At 37.8% G+C, this 14,310-nt stretch overlaps 2 protein-coding genes across 11 annotated transcripts in view; one reads left to right on the forward strand and one right to left on the reverse strand.

The window, feature by feature from the left end:
- The window catches only part of setd2.L (SET domain containing 2 L homeolog), a 69,937-nt gene extending 60,536 nt beyond the window's left edge, over positions 1–9,401 (reverse strand). For 5 of the 9 annotated variants that reach the window (XM_041565742.1, XM_041565740.1, XM_041565739.1 and 2 more), the window contains exons 1-2: positions 7,542–7,784; positions 397–483 (exon numbers count right to left, since the gene is read on the reverse strand). In XM_041565742.1, the coding sequence (XP_041421676.1) occupies positions 397–483; positions 7,542–7,600 (146 nt within the window). In that variant the 5' untranslated portion in view covers positions 7,601–7,784. Of the gene's footprint in view, positions 1–396; positions 484–7,541; positions 7,785–8,112 lie in introns of those variants that run through there. The other 4 variants (XM_018267024.2, XM_018267021.2, XM_041565741.1 and 1 more) reach the window with 2 other exon arrangements.
- tubz1.L (zeta tubulin L homeolog) overlaps positions 7,854–14,310 on the forward strand; it is a 37,254-nt gene continuing 30,797 nt past the window's right edge. Inside the window, exon 1 of one of the 2 annotated variants that reach the window (XM_041565318.1) lies at positions 7,854–8,027. The gene's annotated coding sequence lies outside the window, so the exon portion shown is untranslated. Of the gene's footprint in view, positions 8,028–9,542; positions 9,753–14,310 lie in introns of those variants that run through there. The other variant, XM_041565317.1, reaches the window with a different exon arrangement.

Raw genomic sequence — 14,310 nt, forward strand, 5'->3', positions numbered from 1 at the left:
AGTTGTACCAGTACAGCACAACAGAACATTATATGTGTATTATTTTAAAACACTTTCATATTTTGGTGTTACTGTTCTTTTAAATTGCAAGCTGGAAAGAGGCAGATGTGAAAGGCAAATATAAACAGAAATTTCATAATTAAGACCAACTGAGAAGTATAGGACATTCTAGAACATACTAAAATTCTGCGTAAAGGGAAACTAGCCCTTTAAAGCAGCCACATAAGGTCTATGTGCTACACGATTATAACATATTATATAAATATATATGCATAGTAAAAATCCTCTAGATTTTCCTTTTAACATCCGGAGCCGGATCTTTATAATTAGCCGTGATGCCTTTCGGCTCCATGTGTAGCTACAAAGAATATGGTAGAATATAATATTTAGCTTTACTGTTGGTAAGCAGGGGGTTCCGCTAGCGAGCTGGCAATCGGACAGCTCGGCTTTTCCTCCTGTGCTGAGATCTCATTATTCCCTGACCTGAAAGAAAATTAAAAGGAATATAAAATGTATTCTTTTAAGGTAATATGTCCCACTGCAGAGTGAACAGGGCACAGTACAAAAACAGGAACAAAATACTTCTATAAAAAGGATTACTCTTTCCCTTAGGCTTGAACTTAAGCCTAAACAACGAGGCTACTATTTAATATACTGGACTTCTGGCACCAACCCAGAGATTGAACAGCCCTAAATGGTCTTCAATGTTGTCTTCAGGAGCTCACCATCTTGGAAGTGTCAGGGGCACTGCACATGCTCAGTGTGCTCTGGGCTGCTGATAGGAAGCTACACATATACACACTGGGAGGCACATTTTTTTAAAGGACACATTTTGATTTAAAGGGGACCTGTCACCCAGAAAAATTATTCCAAGACCTATTTTATCACATTAGTCAAGCAAAATTAACTTTAATGACACTGTCTTAATCATTTGATAATTATAACAAGCAGGCAGGAGCCATTTTCTGAGCACTGTTATTAAGGCAAGCCTTGTATCATCTCAGAATTTTGTTTGTGCACCAGAATGGGGGACCTGATGTCCATCCCCATGTCCTGGTTACACAATTAAATGGTGAAGAGATTGGGGGGAATGTGGGGAGAGCAGTGACATGTAGGAAGTGCTGAATGGAAAGTGAAAGTAATTGCCTAAGGCATAGAGGAGGGGCAGACAATATTTGATTGACAGCCGAGATTTTTTAAACGAGTTTACAAGAGCTATGAATGCTTTAATGAAAAAAAGAATTTGGATTTCATGTTTAATTTAAAAAGGACTTTTATTATACAGCTTTTTATGTCTGGGTGACAGCTCCCCTTTTAAAATGAGTTAACTCCCATAAATTCGACCAATCAAAATATATTAATAAAATCAAATTTTTTTTTTTAACTCGGATGAATTAAAATGGATCCGAAAACTCAAATTGAATTCGATTCTTGTTTTTAAAAACTTGAATCGAGTTTTTTCTCTGCAAAAACAGGAAGGCTGCAAACAACTGCAAGTTGATCACTGGATCTCTCCCATTGACTCAAGCAGCAATTCGGCAGGTTTCAGGTGGCGAATAGTCGAATTCGAGTATGATGAATCTCAAAAACCAAATAATTTTTAAAAGAAACTTGACAGTTTTTACCATAAAAAATGTTTCAATTCGACCCTTGATAAATCTGCCCCTGTATATTGGGAGTCCCTAAGCTTAGGTAAGTGACAGCAGCCCAGTACATGTGCAAAAAAGATGTTAGGGAGCTGGTGAGGCATCATCGGACGGACAGATCTTCACAAGCTCTGGACTAGTAATAACTTTTTTTTTTAATTCGTTAGCATATAACGGAAAAAAACGGCACAAAGACAAATGAAACTTTAAAATCACGAAATCTTTATTAAGAAATCACTTACCGAAACTCTGCTTGCGCTCCTCTTCAGAAAAGGCGATCCATCGTGCAGCGCTTGATTTCTCCTCCCTGCCTTCCTTATAGGAGATAGCTAGGGAGGAGAAATCAAACGCCACATGATGGATCGTCGCCCTGACGCCCTGAAGAGAAGCGCAAGTTTCGGGAAGGGATTTCTTAATAAAGACTTAGCAGTTTAAAAGTTTAGTTTGTTTGTTCCTGTTCAATACTAGTGAATTTTTTTTAAAAAAACAAAAAACAAATTTGATGTTACTGGTCCTTTAAGCTGGTACAGAAGCCTAAACCAAAAGGCTTGACATTTCTAACCTAGTTCTCTGTGGAAGGGTAAACCAAAACCCCCGCCATTGTTAGTTAATTTTTACTAACTAGGTAAATTGCAGCTGAAACACTTGCTCCTCTATCCTGTAGGATACTTTTACCCGGTGACACTATTGGGGCATGCAGTCAAATATTGTAATAGGCAGAATTATTACGCAGTCGTGATGTCATCCATGATGTCATAGGGACCTCATCTACTTAATTAAAACCTCTGCAAGGGCCATATTTGCCAGCTAGAAGACCCATGTTGGGGCCTATGACAGTAAAACAGCATGGCAACCATTTCTGCAGAAAATGAATGTTATGTGCCCACAGCAAGTTATTCCCGAATGTGTATTTGACATGAAAGTAGAAGGACAGATTAGGGTTCCCTCATATCTACATAATTATTGATAACAACATAGGATGAAGAGGTTCGGCAGTACATTGATCTAGTCATGAAAATACAGCCAATATATATTCTTTCAAATTCTATTTTTCTAGGCATGAGAATAACAAACAGAAATGCAAACACTCGTGCACACATATTGGGGTAGTTAAATGGGCACGGTATGCCCACACCATGCAACCAATCGGCATTTTGCTTTATTTAGTCAAGACCAGTAAATGGCAACTGCCGATTGGCTGCTATTGGAAAAAATGGGCAGGGACACAGTCTTCCCAATACAACCCTGACATTTATAAAAATACTTGACTAATTCTAGCCCTGGTAGGGGCCTAGTTATCAAATACATATTTGACCCAATACAAACAATATTTGAATATATATGTGAAATATTTTGGTGGCTATGTTGTCACTACTTGGGGTGTATATATATATCTCAAACTGTGACCTGCATGCTGGAAACACACAATATGGGTACAGGAATCCTCCATCATTATATCAGAGACTCTCTGTGGAAGAACAACTAGCGATTCAAGAGTTATTGAGGGTCACCATAAAGGTGGTCATAGACTGGCCAATCTTTCAAAGTGTCATCTTATCAGCCCATGGGCCAAATTATATATGAGGCTGGGCACGTGCTGCTTCCTTCATTTGTGCCGAGTACCTGAATGAAAGTATCTGAGAAGTAGTAAAGAGAGGCTTCTATCTCTTCATCATCAGCCACATGGAGGGCACAATCACCCGGACATTCAAAGGGCACTATTACCTGCACATGGGTCAAACCATTATGTGATCATACACCATTACCCATGCGTGAGCATTTAATAGAGTGACACCATCATAATCAGGCCCAATAGTGGGAAGCATCATTACAGGTTAAAAAATACAATGCCCCAGGGGCAGGTAAAAATGATATTTCTGTTTTACAGCCAGAGACAGAGCTAGTGTTGTGCAAGGCCACTGGTGATTTTTTTGTGTACTCACAATGAGTGATGGATGAATCTGTCCCATTTCGCTTCGGTAAAAATTCGCAAAACTCCGAAAAATGCATTTAAGTCAATGGGCGGCACAAATATTTTGATGCGAGCGTCAATTTTTATACACGACTCTTTCGTCCAAATGCATTAAAGTCAATGGGCGTGCAACAATTGGGACGCCCAAACATTTGGTTTTTTTTTTACACGTAAAAATTTTTGCCGCAGCTAAATTTTCCACTGTAAATTTTCGTGGCGGTTTTGCTAAAACATTCGCAGTCAGTTAAATCTGTAAATTTGCCATCACTACTCACAATACCAAGTACAAAGTGCTGGCTAGGGTAGCAATGGAGAAGTTCAACATGCATGTGGGATGCGCACTTTGTTGGTTGTATAGCTAAAGGCTCAGTGATATTTATGGTGTATCTTGACCTTTATTCAACTTGACTGTGAGGTTACAGCTGCTAATAATTTATCCACTAAATGGAGAATATCCAGGCACGGACCTAAATGTATACTAAAGGGATACTGTCATGGGAAACATTTTTTCCAAAACGCATCAGTTAATAGTGCTGCTCCAGCAGAATTCTGCACTGAAATCCATTTCTCAAAAGAGCAAACAGATTTTTTTATATTCAATTTTGAAATCTGACATGGGGCTAGACATTTTGTCAATTTCCCAGCTGCCCCTGGTCATTTGACTTGTGCCTGCACTTCAGGAGAGAAATGCTTTCTGGCAGGCTGCTGTTTTTCCTTCTCAATGTAACTGAATGTGTCTCAGTGAGACATGGGATTTTACTATTGAGTGCTGTTCTTAGATCTATCAGGCAGTATCTTGTGTTAGGGAGCCGCTATCGGGTTACCTTCCCATTGTTCTTTTGTTTGGCTGCTGGGGGGGGGGAAGGGAGGGGGTGATATCACTCCAACTTGCAGTACAGCAGTAAAGAGTGATTGAAGTTTATCAGAGCACAAGTCACATGACTTGGGGTAGCTGGGAAATTTACAATATGTCTAGCCCCATGTCAGATTTCAAAATTGAATATAAAAAAAATCTGTGCTCTTTTAAGAAATGGATTTCAGTGCAGAATTCTGCTGGAGCAGCACTATTAACTGATTCATTTTGAAAACATTTTTTTTTTTCCCATAACAGTATTCCTTAAGCCCTCACTCCAGCTTAGCTTACCAGTGCAGTGCTTTGATTTTCCAGCTAAATGTTTGACCCTCTGTGGTTGCTGTAGAGCTGTGGGCACCTTGCTGGGCAGTATAAATGAATGAGGCCAATGTGCCGCCAGTTATTTAGCTGTATTTCTGTTTGCCAAACACTAAAAGTAGAATGAAGAAAGCTGTCTTAGAAATGAAAACTCCTAGATACAATTGCATATAATTAGAGCTGACCTGAAGCAACCCCCAATTGGCCCAAATCCAGGGCAATAATGATTACAAAGAGGTGACCTTATCTGCTGTAGTTTACTCCATTAAAGAATACGTGACACTGAATCAGTGCTCTGGGAGCAGATCAGAGGGCAGCTAAGTAAACCCTTGAAATAAGTGAATGTCAAATTGATAATTATAAGCACTTTTGCAATGTACATGCATTATTTATTTTCTTTTTATTCCAAGATATTAAGGGATACGTGTACTGTACAGCGCCACCTGCTGGACAGTTTCCCACCAGTCTGACCACCAAGTAGTCAAGGAAGTTGTCAGGAGAAAGAAGGGGCTGCTCTGATGTTCTTCTGTTTAGGAAAACAATTAGAAACCTTTTTTCAAATCTTTCCTAAGCAGAAGAACATCAGAGCAGCCTCTTTCTCTCTCCTGACAACTTCCTTGACTACTTGTTGGTCTGACTGGTGGGAAAATGACCAGCAGGTGGCACTGTAGTAACACAATTGATTCATATTAAAAGTACATGTACCCCTTAATATCTTGGAATAAAAAGAAAATAAATAATGAATAAAAATGACAAAAGTGCTTAGCATGGCCCCTCATCAGATTTACATTCACTTACTTTAAAGGTTTACTTATCCTTTAAGTATTGTATGTTGGGCCATGGATATCGATTGGTTCATTGGTTGATAAGTCTGAAAACTTTCATCTGCCAATGCACCAGGGAGACTATTACATAGTGTATTGGCACTATGCTGCTCTATCAGTCACTGGGGCTGTTGCTTGTTGGACAGAAAGTTGGCCAAGTATGGGCACTTGTATGGTATCTAGCAGTTTGGCCCACAAGTATTGGCCAGGGTGTGGCCACCTTATAGAAGGCAAGCCAGGCATTCATGTGCAACTGCCTGAGATCAAATATAACAGCTAGTTGGTTGCTATGGGTGACAGCCCTGAGGCAATTACAATTGTACATTTATCAGAGTGAGCCTTATGTAGGGCAAAGTAGATGTGGCAGTTCACAGAAGCCAACCCTTAGTTGAGATTAGGAATGCTGGGATATATAGTTCAGCAAGATGCAGATGCCTGTCCTTGGTCTGACAAGAGTCTCTGCTAGACCCTGATCACATATCACCAGTGTGTAAAGTTTGTGGCCAAATTCATGGCTCAGCCCTCTACACAACTATGGGAGTATGAAGATAAGCTTGTGCAACACAATCATTGTATTTATGGCCAGATTAAAGGGGTTGTTCTCTTTTCTGTTAATATAATGTAGAATGTGATATTCTGAGACAATTTGCAATTGGTTTTCATTTTCTATTATTTGTGGTTTTTGAGTTATTTAGCTTTTTATGCAGCAGCTCTCGAGTTTGCAGTTTCAGCTGGTTGCTAGGGTTCAAATTACCCTAGCAACCATGCATTGTTATGAATAGGAGATTGGAATATGAATAGGAGAGGGGCTGAATAGAAAGATGGGTAATAAAAAGCAGCAATAACTATAAATTTGTGGCCTTACAGAGGATTTGTTTTTTTAGATGGGGTCAGTGATCCCCGTTTGAAAGTTGGAAAGAGTCAGAAGAAGGCAAATCATTCCAAAACTATAAAAAAAAAAGATACAATGAAGACCAATTGAAAAGTTGCTTTGAATTGACCACTCTAGGGTAAGTTGAACCACCCCTTTAAATAACTGGCCACAAAGCAAGTAATGTAGTGAGATTCAGGTTTTATGTGTGAGACCGGGGACTGCTAAATGGTATCAGCTAAACTTCCAATGAGATAGAAAGTGAACATCCACTTACAGTCTGTAGCGCACCAAAGCTTTATTTCCTCACTCCGAGAAAGCGATACATCTTGAAATAGTAACACTTTCTTTTCCTGCTCTTACTGGTCAGAAGGCAGCTGAGCGAGTCCGACTGAGGCAGCCGAGTGAGCCATAAACAGGGAGATCCGCTTGTTTGGTGATGTTGCCAAACGAGTGGATCTCTCCCCAATGTGCCCACATTGAAGTGGGCGATATCGGGCTGATCCAATCGTGGGCCCTATCAGAATGGACGCCAAATGGGCTGACAGATTGCGGGACCGCATCAATGAAAAGATGAGGCTGTGATCCAATGGGATTTTTTAAGCTTTCCCATTGGCATCTGGCAGATTTTTGGGCAGGTATTGATCAGGGAAGCCCGTCGGATGGCCCCAACACTTGGGCCAATAAGCTGCCAGCTCGGTCTGTCGGCAGCTTTTATCAGCCCATGTGTGGGCAGCCGGGCGAGCCCCACTAAGGCAGCCGAGCGAGCCCCACTAAAACATGTCTGTAGGTGTGTTGGGTCCCCTATCAAATAGTTTGGCTGACTGATCTGGCACAATATACCACCAGCACTGATAAGATAACATTAAAGACCTCTGTATGAGTAGCGGCTCATCAACTGACCGAGCAAAAAAGTTCACTGGCACACAGGTAATCCTGGCATGGTGAAACCCTTGCTTTACATTTATTTAGTGTGACATGCTCTAATGCCAGACCTGCCAGCATTACCTGTGGGCCAGTGAACTTTTTGTTCTATATTGTTGATGGTTGCGGATACCTATTTTGCTGAGCACCAGGGATCCGTTTCTCTGGGAGGGCCAGGGTGTGCGTCTGCATTTGGATAGCTTCATCAACTGACCCCCAGAATTACAGCTCTCACCTTAATTAAATCCCTGAACCACAAAGAGCAGTGATGGAAGAGAGAGGGGCAGCCATTTAGGGGATGAATAGACAACAAATCAAACAGCCGGCCCACTCCTGTATTTACACAATGACACACAGTGGCCACCTGTATCTATACCTGTTCCCTCCAGTTCTAATCACACAGGAAGTCACATGCTCTGGGGGAGGAGTCTGGAGTAGAAAACAGAACACATGAGGGGGGCTGGGAGAGAGAAGCCTGTACAATAATATCAGCCAAAAAGCCACAATGCACAGACTGAGACAATAGCAGGGAATGAGGGTGTAATTAGCAGGAGCTTGAGGAGGTTCCTGTGTTTGTACTCGAAGGGTCACATGTGTGAGAGGAGCAGCAGCACAAGCAGTAGGTTTATAGGTTTATATAGAGGGGACACAAGTGTTGGAAGCTATGGGGCACGTGCCCAGCATGAGAGGCAGGTAATACTTACTCAGTTGGGTATTCTGGATCATAGAAATCCCCCATGGTCAGTGTGTGTGAGGATGAGTTGTGTCCCAGACGAATCCAGCATGGGGGAGATATAGAGGGATCAGTATATCCAGAATCCAAGCTTACGGTGAGCTGCAGGGGCCCAGGCTAATGGGGTGAGCTGCAGGGGCCCAGGCTAATGGGGTGAGCTGCAGGATAATGGGGTGAGCTCCAGGAGCCCAGGCTAATGGGGTGAGCTGCAGGGGCCCAGGCTAATGGGGTGAGCTCCAGGGGCCCAGGCTAATGGGGTGAGCTCCAGGGGCCCAGGCTAATGGGGTGAGCTCCAGGGGCCCAGGCTAATGGGGTGAGCTGCAGGGGCCCAGGCTAATGGGGTGAGCTGCAGGGGCCCAGGCTAATGGGGTGAGCTGCAGGGGCCCAGGCTAATGGGGTGAGCTGCAGGGGCCCAGGCTAATGGGGTGAGCTGCAGGGGCCCAGGCTAATGGGGTGAGCTGCAGGATAATGGGGTGAGCTCCAGGAGCCCAGGCTAATGGGGTGAGCTGCAGGGGCCCAGGCTAATGGGGTGAGCTCCAGGGGCCCAGGCTAATGGGGTGAGCTGCAGGGGCCCAGGCTAATGGGGTGAGCTGCAGGGGCCCAGGCTAATGGGGTGAGCTGCAGGGGCCCAGGCTAATGGGGTGAGCTGCAGGGGCCCAGGCTAATGGGGTGAGCTGCAGGGGCCCAGGATAATGGTGTGAGCTGCAGGGGCCCAGGCTAATCCAGGGGCCAATCCTCTCAGTACACGGTTCCCTTGCAGAAGTGAATGCTAAACATGTGCCCGAGACTCCCCAGGAGACGAGGATTAAAGGGGAAGTTAATGAGTGACAGAGAAAGCAACAGAATCCGGTTTGGTGGTGAGGCCGCTGAGGTGGATGCAGAGGGGGTTTCTCAGTAGAACAGGCGGGGGACAAGGCGCATCTCAGGCAATAACAAGGCGCTGGGGGTGACAGGGGATACGGGCAGATCCTGTGGCACCGAGCCCTCGGGGACTAAGCCAGGCAGGGGGAGAGGAACAGGCCCCGCAGCCCTAGCGCCTCCCCTCTAGTGGGATCACGTTCCCCGGTCACGTGGAGCTCCCCAGCCACCGGCAAAATAAGAAGCACCGAGCTCCGACCGCGCGTTTTCCAAATTCCACACGGTTTTCTGTTGCCTCTGACGGACCTGCTGCCCCGGCCTGTAGCTCCTCCTCCCACCTTAATATTGTACCGGAAACACGTCAATCTCGTCTATTTCCTACTCGCTACTACCTTCCAGGGCCGGGGCGTGATTCCAGTAGAAGGCAAAGGAGAGAAGCCAAGAGGCGGGTTCCAGTAAGGGGGCGTGGCCAAGGCTACTAGAGGAGGGTTAGAGGAGCGATGGAAAGGAAGGCGGGGTTTGGGCAATAGTGAGAGGCGGGTTGGGCAATAGTGAGAGGCGGGTTGGGCAATAGTGAGAGGCGGGGCAGCCAATAGGAGGCGCGAACTTTTACCTGAGGAGAGAAGCGCGGGCTGTGAGGGATAATGGGCGGGCTCTCTCCGTTTACTGTGCGCACATCTCCGAGCCTGGCAGCCCCGTGTCACTTATACCGACACCTGTATCTACAAGACTGACATTGTGTCACTATATAAGGTACATGGGATCCTCCTGACTGACATTCTGTGACTGTAACATAACAGAGCTCTCTTTAGCGTATACAAGTGATACAGATATATATATACAAGTGATACAGATATAGAAGTGATACAGATATATATATAGAAGTGATACAGATGTATATAGAAGTGATACAGATATATATATAGAAGTGATACAGATATATATATAGAAGTGATACAGATATATATATAGAAGTGATACAGATATATATATAGAAGTGATACAGATGTATATAGAAGTGATACAGATGTATATAGAAGTGATACAGATGTATATAGAAGTGATACAGATATATATATAGAAGTGATACAGATATATATATAGAAGTGATACAGATATATATATAGAAGTGATACAGATATATATATAGAAGTGATACGATATATATAGAAGTGATACAGATATATATATAGAAGTGATACAGATATATATATAGAAGTGATACAGATATATATATAGAAGTGATACAGATATATATATAGAAGTGATACAGATATATATATATATAGAAGTGATACAGATGTATATAGAAGTGATACAGATGTATATAGAAGTGATACAGATATATATATAGAAGTGATACAGATATATATATAGAAGTGATACAGATATATATAGAAGTGATACAGATGTATATAGAAGTGATACAGATGTATATAGAAGTGATACAGATGTATATATAGAAGTGATACAGATGTATATATAGAAGTGATACAGATATATATAGAAGTGATACAGATGTATATAGAAGTGATACAGATGTATATAGAAGTGATACAGATATATATATAGAAGTGATACAGATGTATATATAGAAGTGATACAGATATATATATAGAAGTGATACAGATATATATATAGAAGTGATACAGATATATATATAGAAGTGATACAGATATATATATAGAAGTGATACAGATATATATATAGAAGTGATACAGATATATATATAGAAGTGATACAGATATATATATAGAAGTGATACAGATATATATATATATAGAAGTGATACAGATGTATATAGAAGTGATACAGATGTATATAGAAGTGATACAGATATATATATAGAAGTGATACAGATATATATATAGAAGTGATACAGATATATATAGAAGTGATACAGATGTATATAGAAGTGATACAGATGTATATAGAAGTGATACAGATGTATATATAGAAGTGATACAGATGTATATATAGAAGTGATACAGATATATATAGAAGTGATACAGATGTATATAGAAGTGATACAGATGTATATAGAAGTGATACAGATATATATATAGAAGTGATACAGATATATATATAGAAGTGATACAGATATATATAGAAGTGATACAGATATATATAGAAGTGATACAGATATATATATAGAAGTGATACAGATATATATATAGAAGTGATACAGATGTATATATAGAAGTGATACAGATATATATATAGAAGTGATACAGATGTATATATAGAAGTGATACAGATGTATATATAGAAGTGATACAGATATATATAGAAGTGATACAGATGTATATAGAAGTGATACAGATGTATATAGAAGTGATACAGATATATATATAGAAGTGATACAGATATATATAGAAGTGATACCGATGTATATACAAGTGATACAGATATATATATAGAAGTGATACAGATATATATATAGAAGTGATACAGATATATATATAGAAGTGATACAGATGTATATAGAAGTGATACAGATGTATATATAGAAGTGATACAGATATATATAGAAGTGATACAGATGTATATATAGAAGTGATACAGATATATATATAGAAGTGATACAGATATATATATATAGAAGTGATACAGATATATATATATATAGAAGTGATACAGATGTATATAGAAGTGATACAGATGTATATAGAAGTGATACAGATATATATATAGAAGTGATACAGATATATATATAGAAGTGATACAGATATATATATAGAAGTGATACAGATATATATATAGAAGTGATACAGATATATATATAGAAGTGATACAGATATATATATAGAAGTGATACAGATATATATATATATAGAAGTGATACAGATGTATATAGAAGTGATACAGATGTATATAGAAGTGATACAGATATATATATAGAAGTGATACAGATATATATATAGAAGTGATACAGATATATATATAGAAGTGATACAGATATATATATAGAAGTGATACAGATATATATATAGAAGTGATACAGATGTATATATAGAAGTGATACAGATGTATATATAGAAGTGATACAGATATATATAGAAGTGATACAGATGTATATAGAAGTGATACAGATATATATATAGAAGTGATACAGATATATATATAGAAGTGATACAGATATATATAGAAGTGATACAGATATATATAGAAGTGATACAGATATATATATAGAAGTGATACAGATATATATATAGAAGTGATACAGATATATATATAGAAGTGATACAGATATATATATAGAAGTGATACAGATGTATATATAGAAGTGATACAGATATATATATAGAAGTGATACAGATGTATATATAGAAGTGATACAGATATATATATAGAAGTGATACAGATATATATATACAAGTGATACAGATATAGAAGTGATACAGATATATATATAGAAGTGATACAGATATATATATATAGAAGTGATACAGATGTATATAGAAGTGATACAGATATATATATAGAAGTGATACAGATATATATATAGAAGTGATACAGATGTATATATAGAAGTGATACAGATGTATATATAGAAGTGATACAGATATATATATATAGAAGTGATACAGATATATATATAGAAGTGATACAGATGTATATATAGAAGTGATACAGATATATATATAGAAGTGATACAGATATATATATAGAAGTGATACAGATATATATATAGAAGTGATACAGATATATATATAGAAGTGATACAGATGTATATATAGAAGTGATACAGATATATATATAGAAGTGATACAGATATATATATAGAAGTGATACAGATGTATATATAGAAGTGATACAGATATATATATAGAAGTGATACAGATATATATATAGAAGTGATACAGATATATATAGAAGTGATACAGATATATATATACAAGTGATACAGATATATATATAGAAGTGATACAGATGTATATAGAAGTGATACAGATATATATATAGAAGTGATACAGATGTATATATAGAAGTGATACAGATATATATATAGAAGTGATACAGATGTATATAGAAGTGATACAGATATATATATAGAAGTGATACAGATGTATATATAGAAGTGATACAGATATATATATAGAAGTGATACAGATATATATATAGAAGTGATACAGATATATATATAGAAGTGATACAGATGTATATATAGAAGTGATACAGATATATATATAGAAGTGATACAGATGTATATATAGAAGTGATACAGATATATATATAGAAGTGATACAGATATATATATAGAAGTGATACAGATATATATATAGAAGTGATACAGATATATATAGAAGTGATACAGATATATATAGAAGTGATACAGATATATATAGAAGTGATACAGATATATATATACAAGTGATACAGATATAGAAGTGATACAGATATATATATAGAAGTGATACAGATATATATATATATAGAAGTGATACAGATATATATATATATAGAAGTGATACAGATGTATATAGAAGTGATACAGATGTATATAGAAGTGATACAGATATATATATAGAAGTGATACAGATATATATATAGAAGTGATACAGATGTATATATAGAAGTGATACAGATATATATATAGAAGTGATACAGATATATATATAGAAGTGATACAGATGTATATATAGAAGTGATACAGATATATATATAGAAGTGATACAGATATATATATAGAAGTGATACAGATATATATAGAAGTGATGCAGATATATATATACAAGTGATACAGATATATATATAGAAGTGATACAGATGTATATAGAAGTGATACAGATATATATATAGAAGTGATACAGATGTATATATAGAAGTGATACAGATATATATATAGAAGTGATACAGATGTATATATAGAAGTGATACAGATATATATATAGAAGTGATACAGATGTATATATAGAAGTGATACAGATATATATATAGAAGTGATACAGATATATATATAGAAGTGATACAGATATGTATATAGAAGTGATACAGATATATATATAGAAGTGATACAGATGTATATATAGAAGTGATACAGATATATATATAGAAGTGATACAGATGTATATAGAAGTGATACAGATATATATATAGAAGTGATACAGATGTATATATAGAAGTGATACAGATATATATATAGAAGTGATACAGATGTATATATAGAAGTGATACAGATATATATATAGAAGTGATACAGATGTATATATAGAAGTGATACAGATATATATATAGAAGTGATACAGATATATATATAGAAGTGATACAGATATGTATATAGAAGTGATACAGATATATATATAGAAGT

The sequence above is a fragment of the Xenopus laevis genome, chromosome 6L, assembly GCF_017654675.1.
Source record: "Xenopus laevis strain J_2021 chromosome 6L, Xenopus_laevis_v10.1, whole genome shotgun sequence".
NCBI classification, from domain to species: Eukaryota; Metazoa; Chordata; class Amphibia; order Anura; family Pipidae; genus Xenopus; species Xenopus laevis.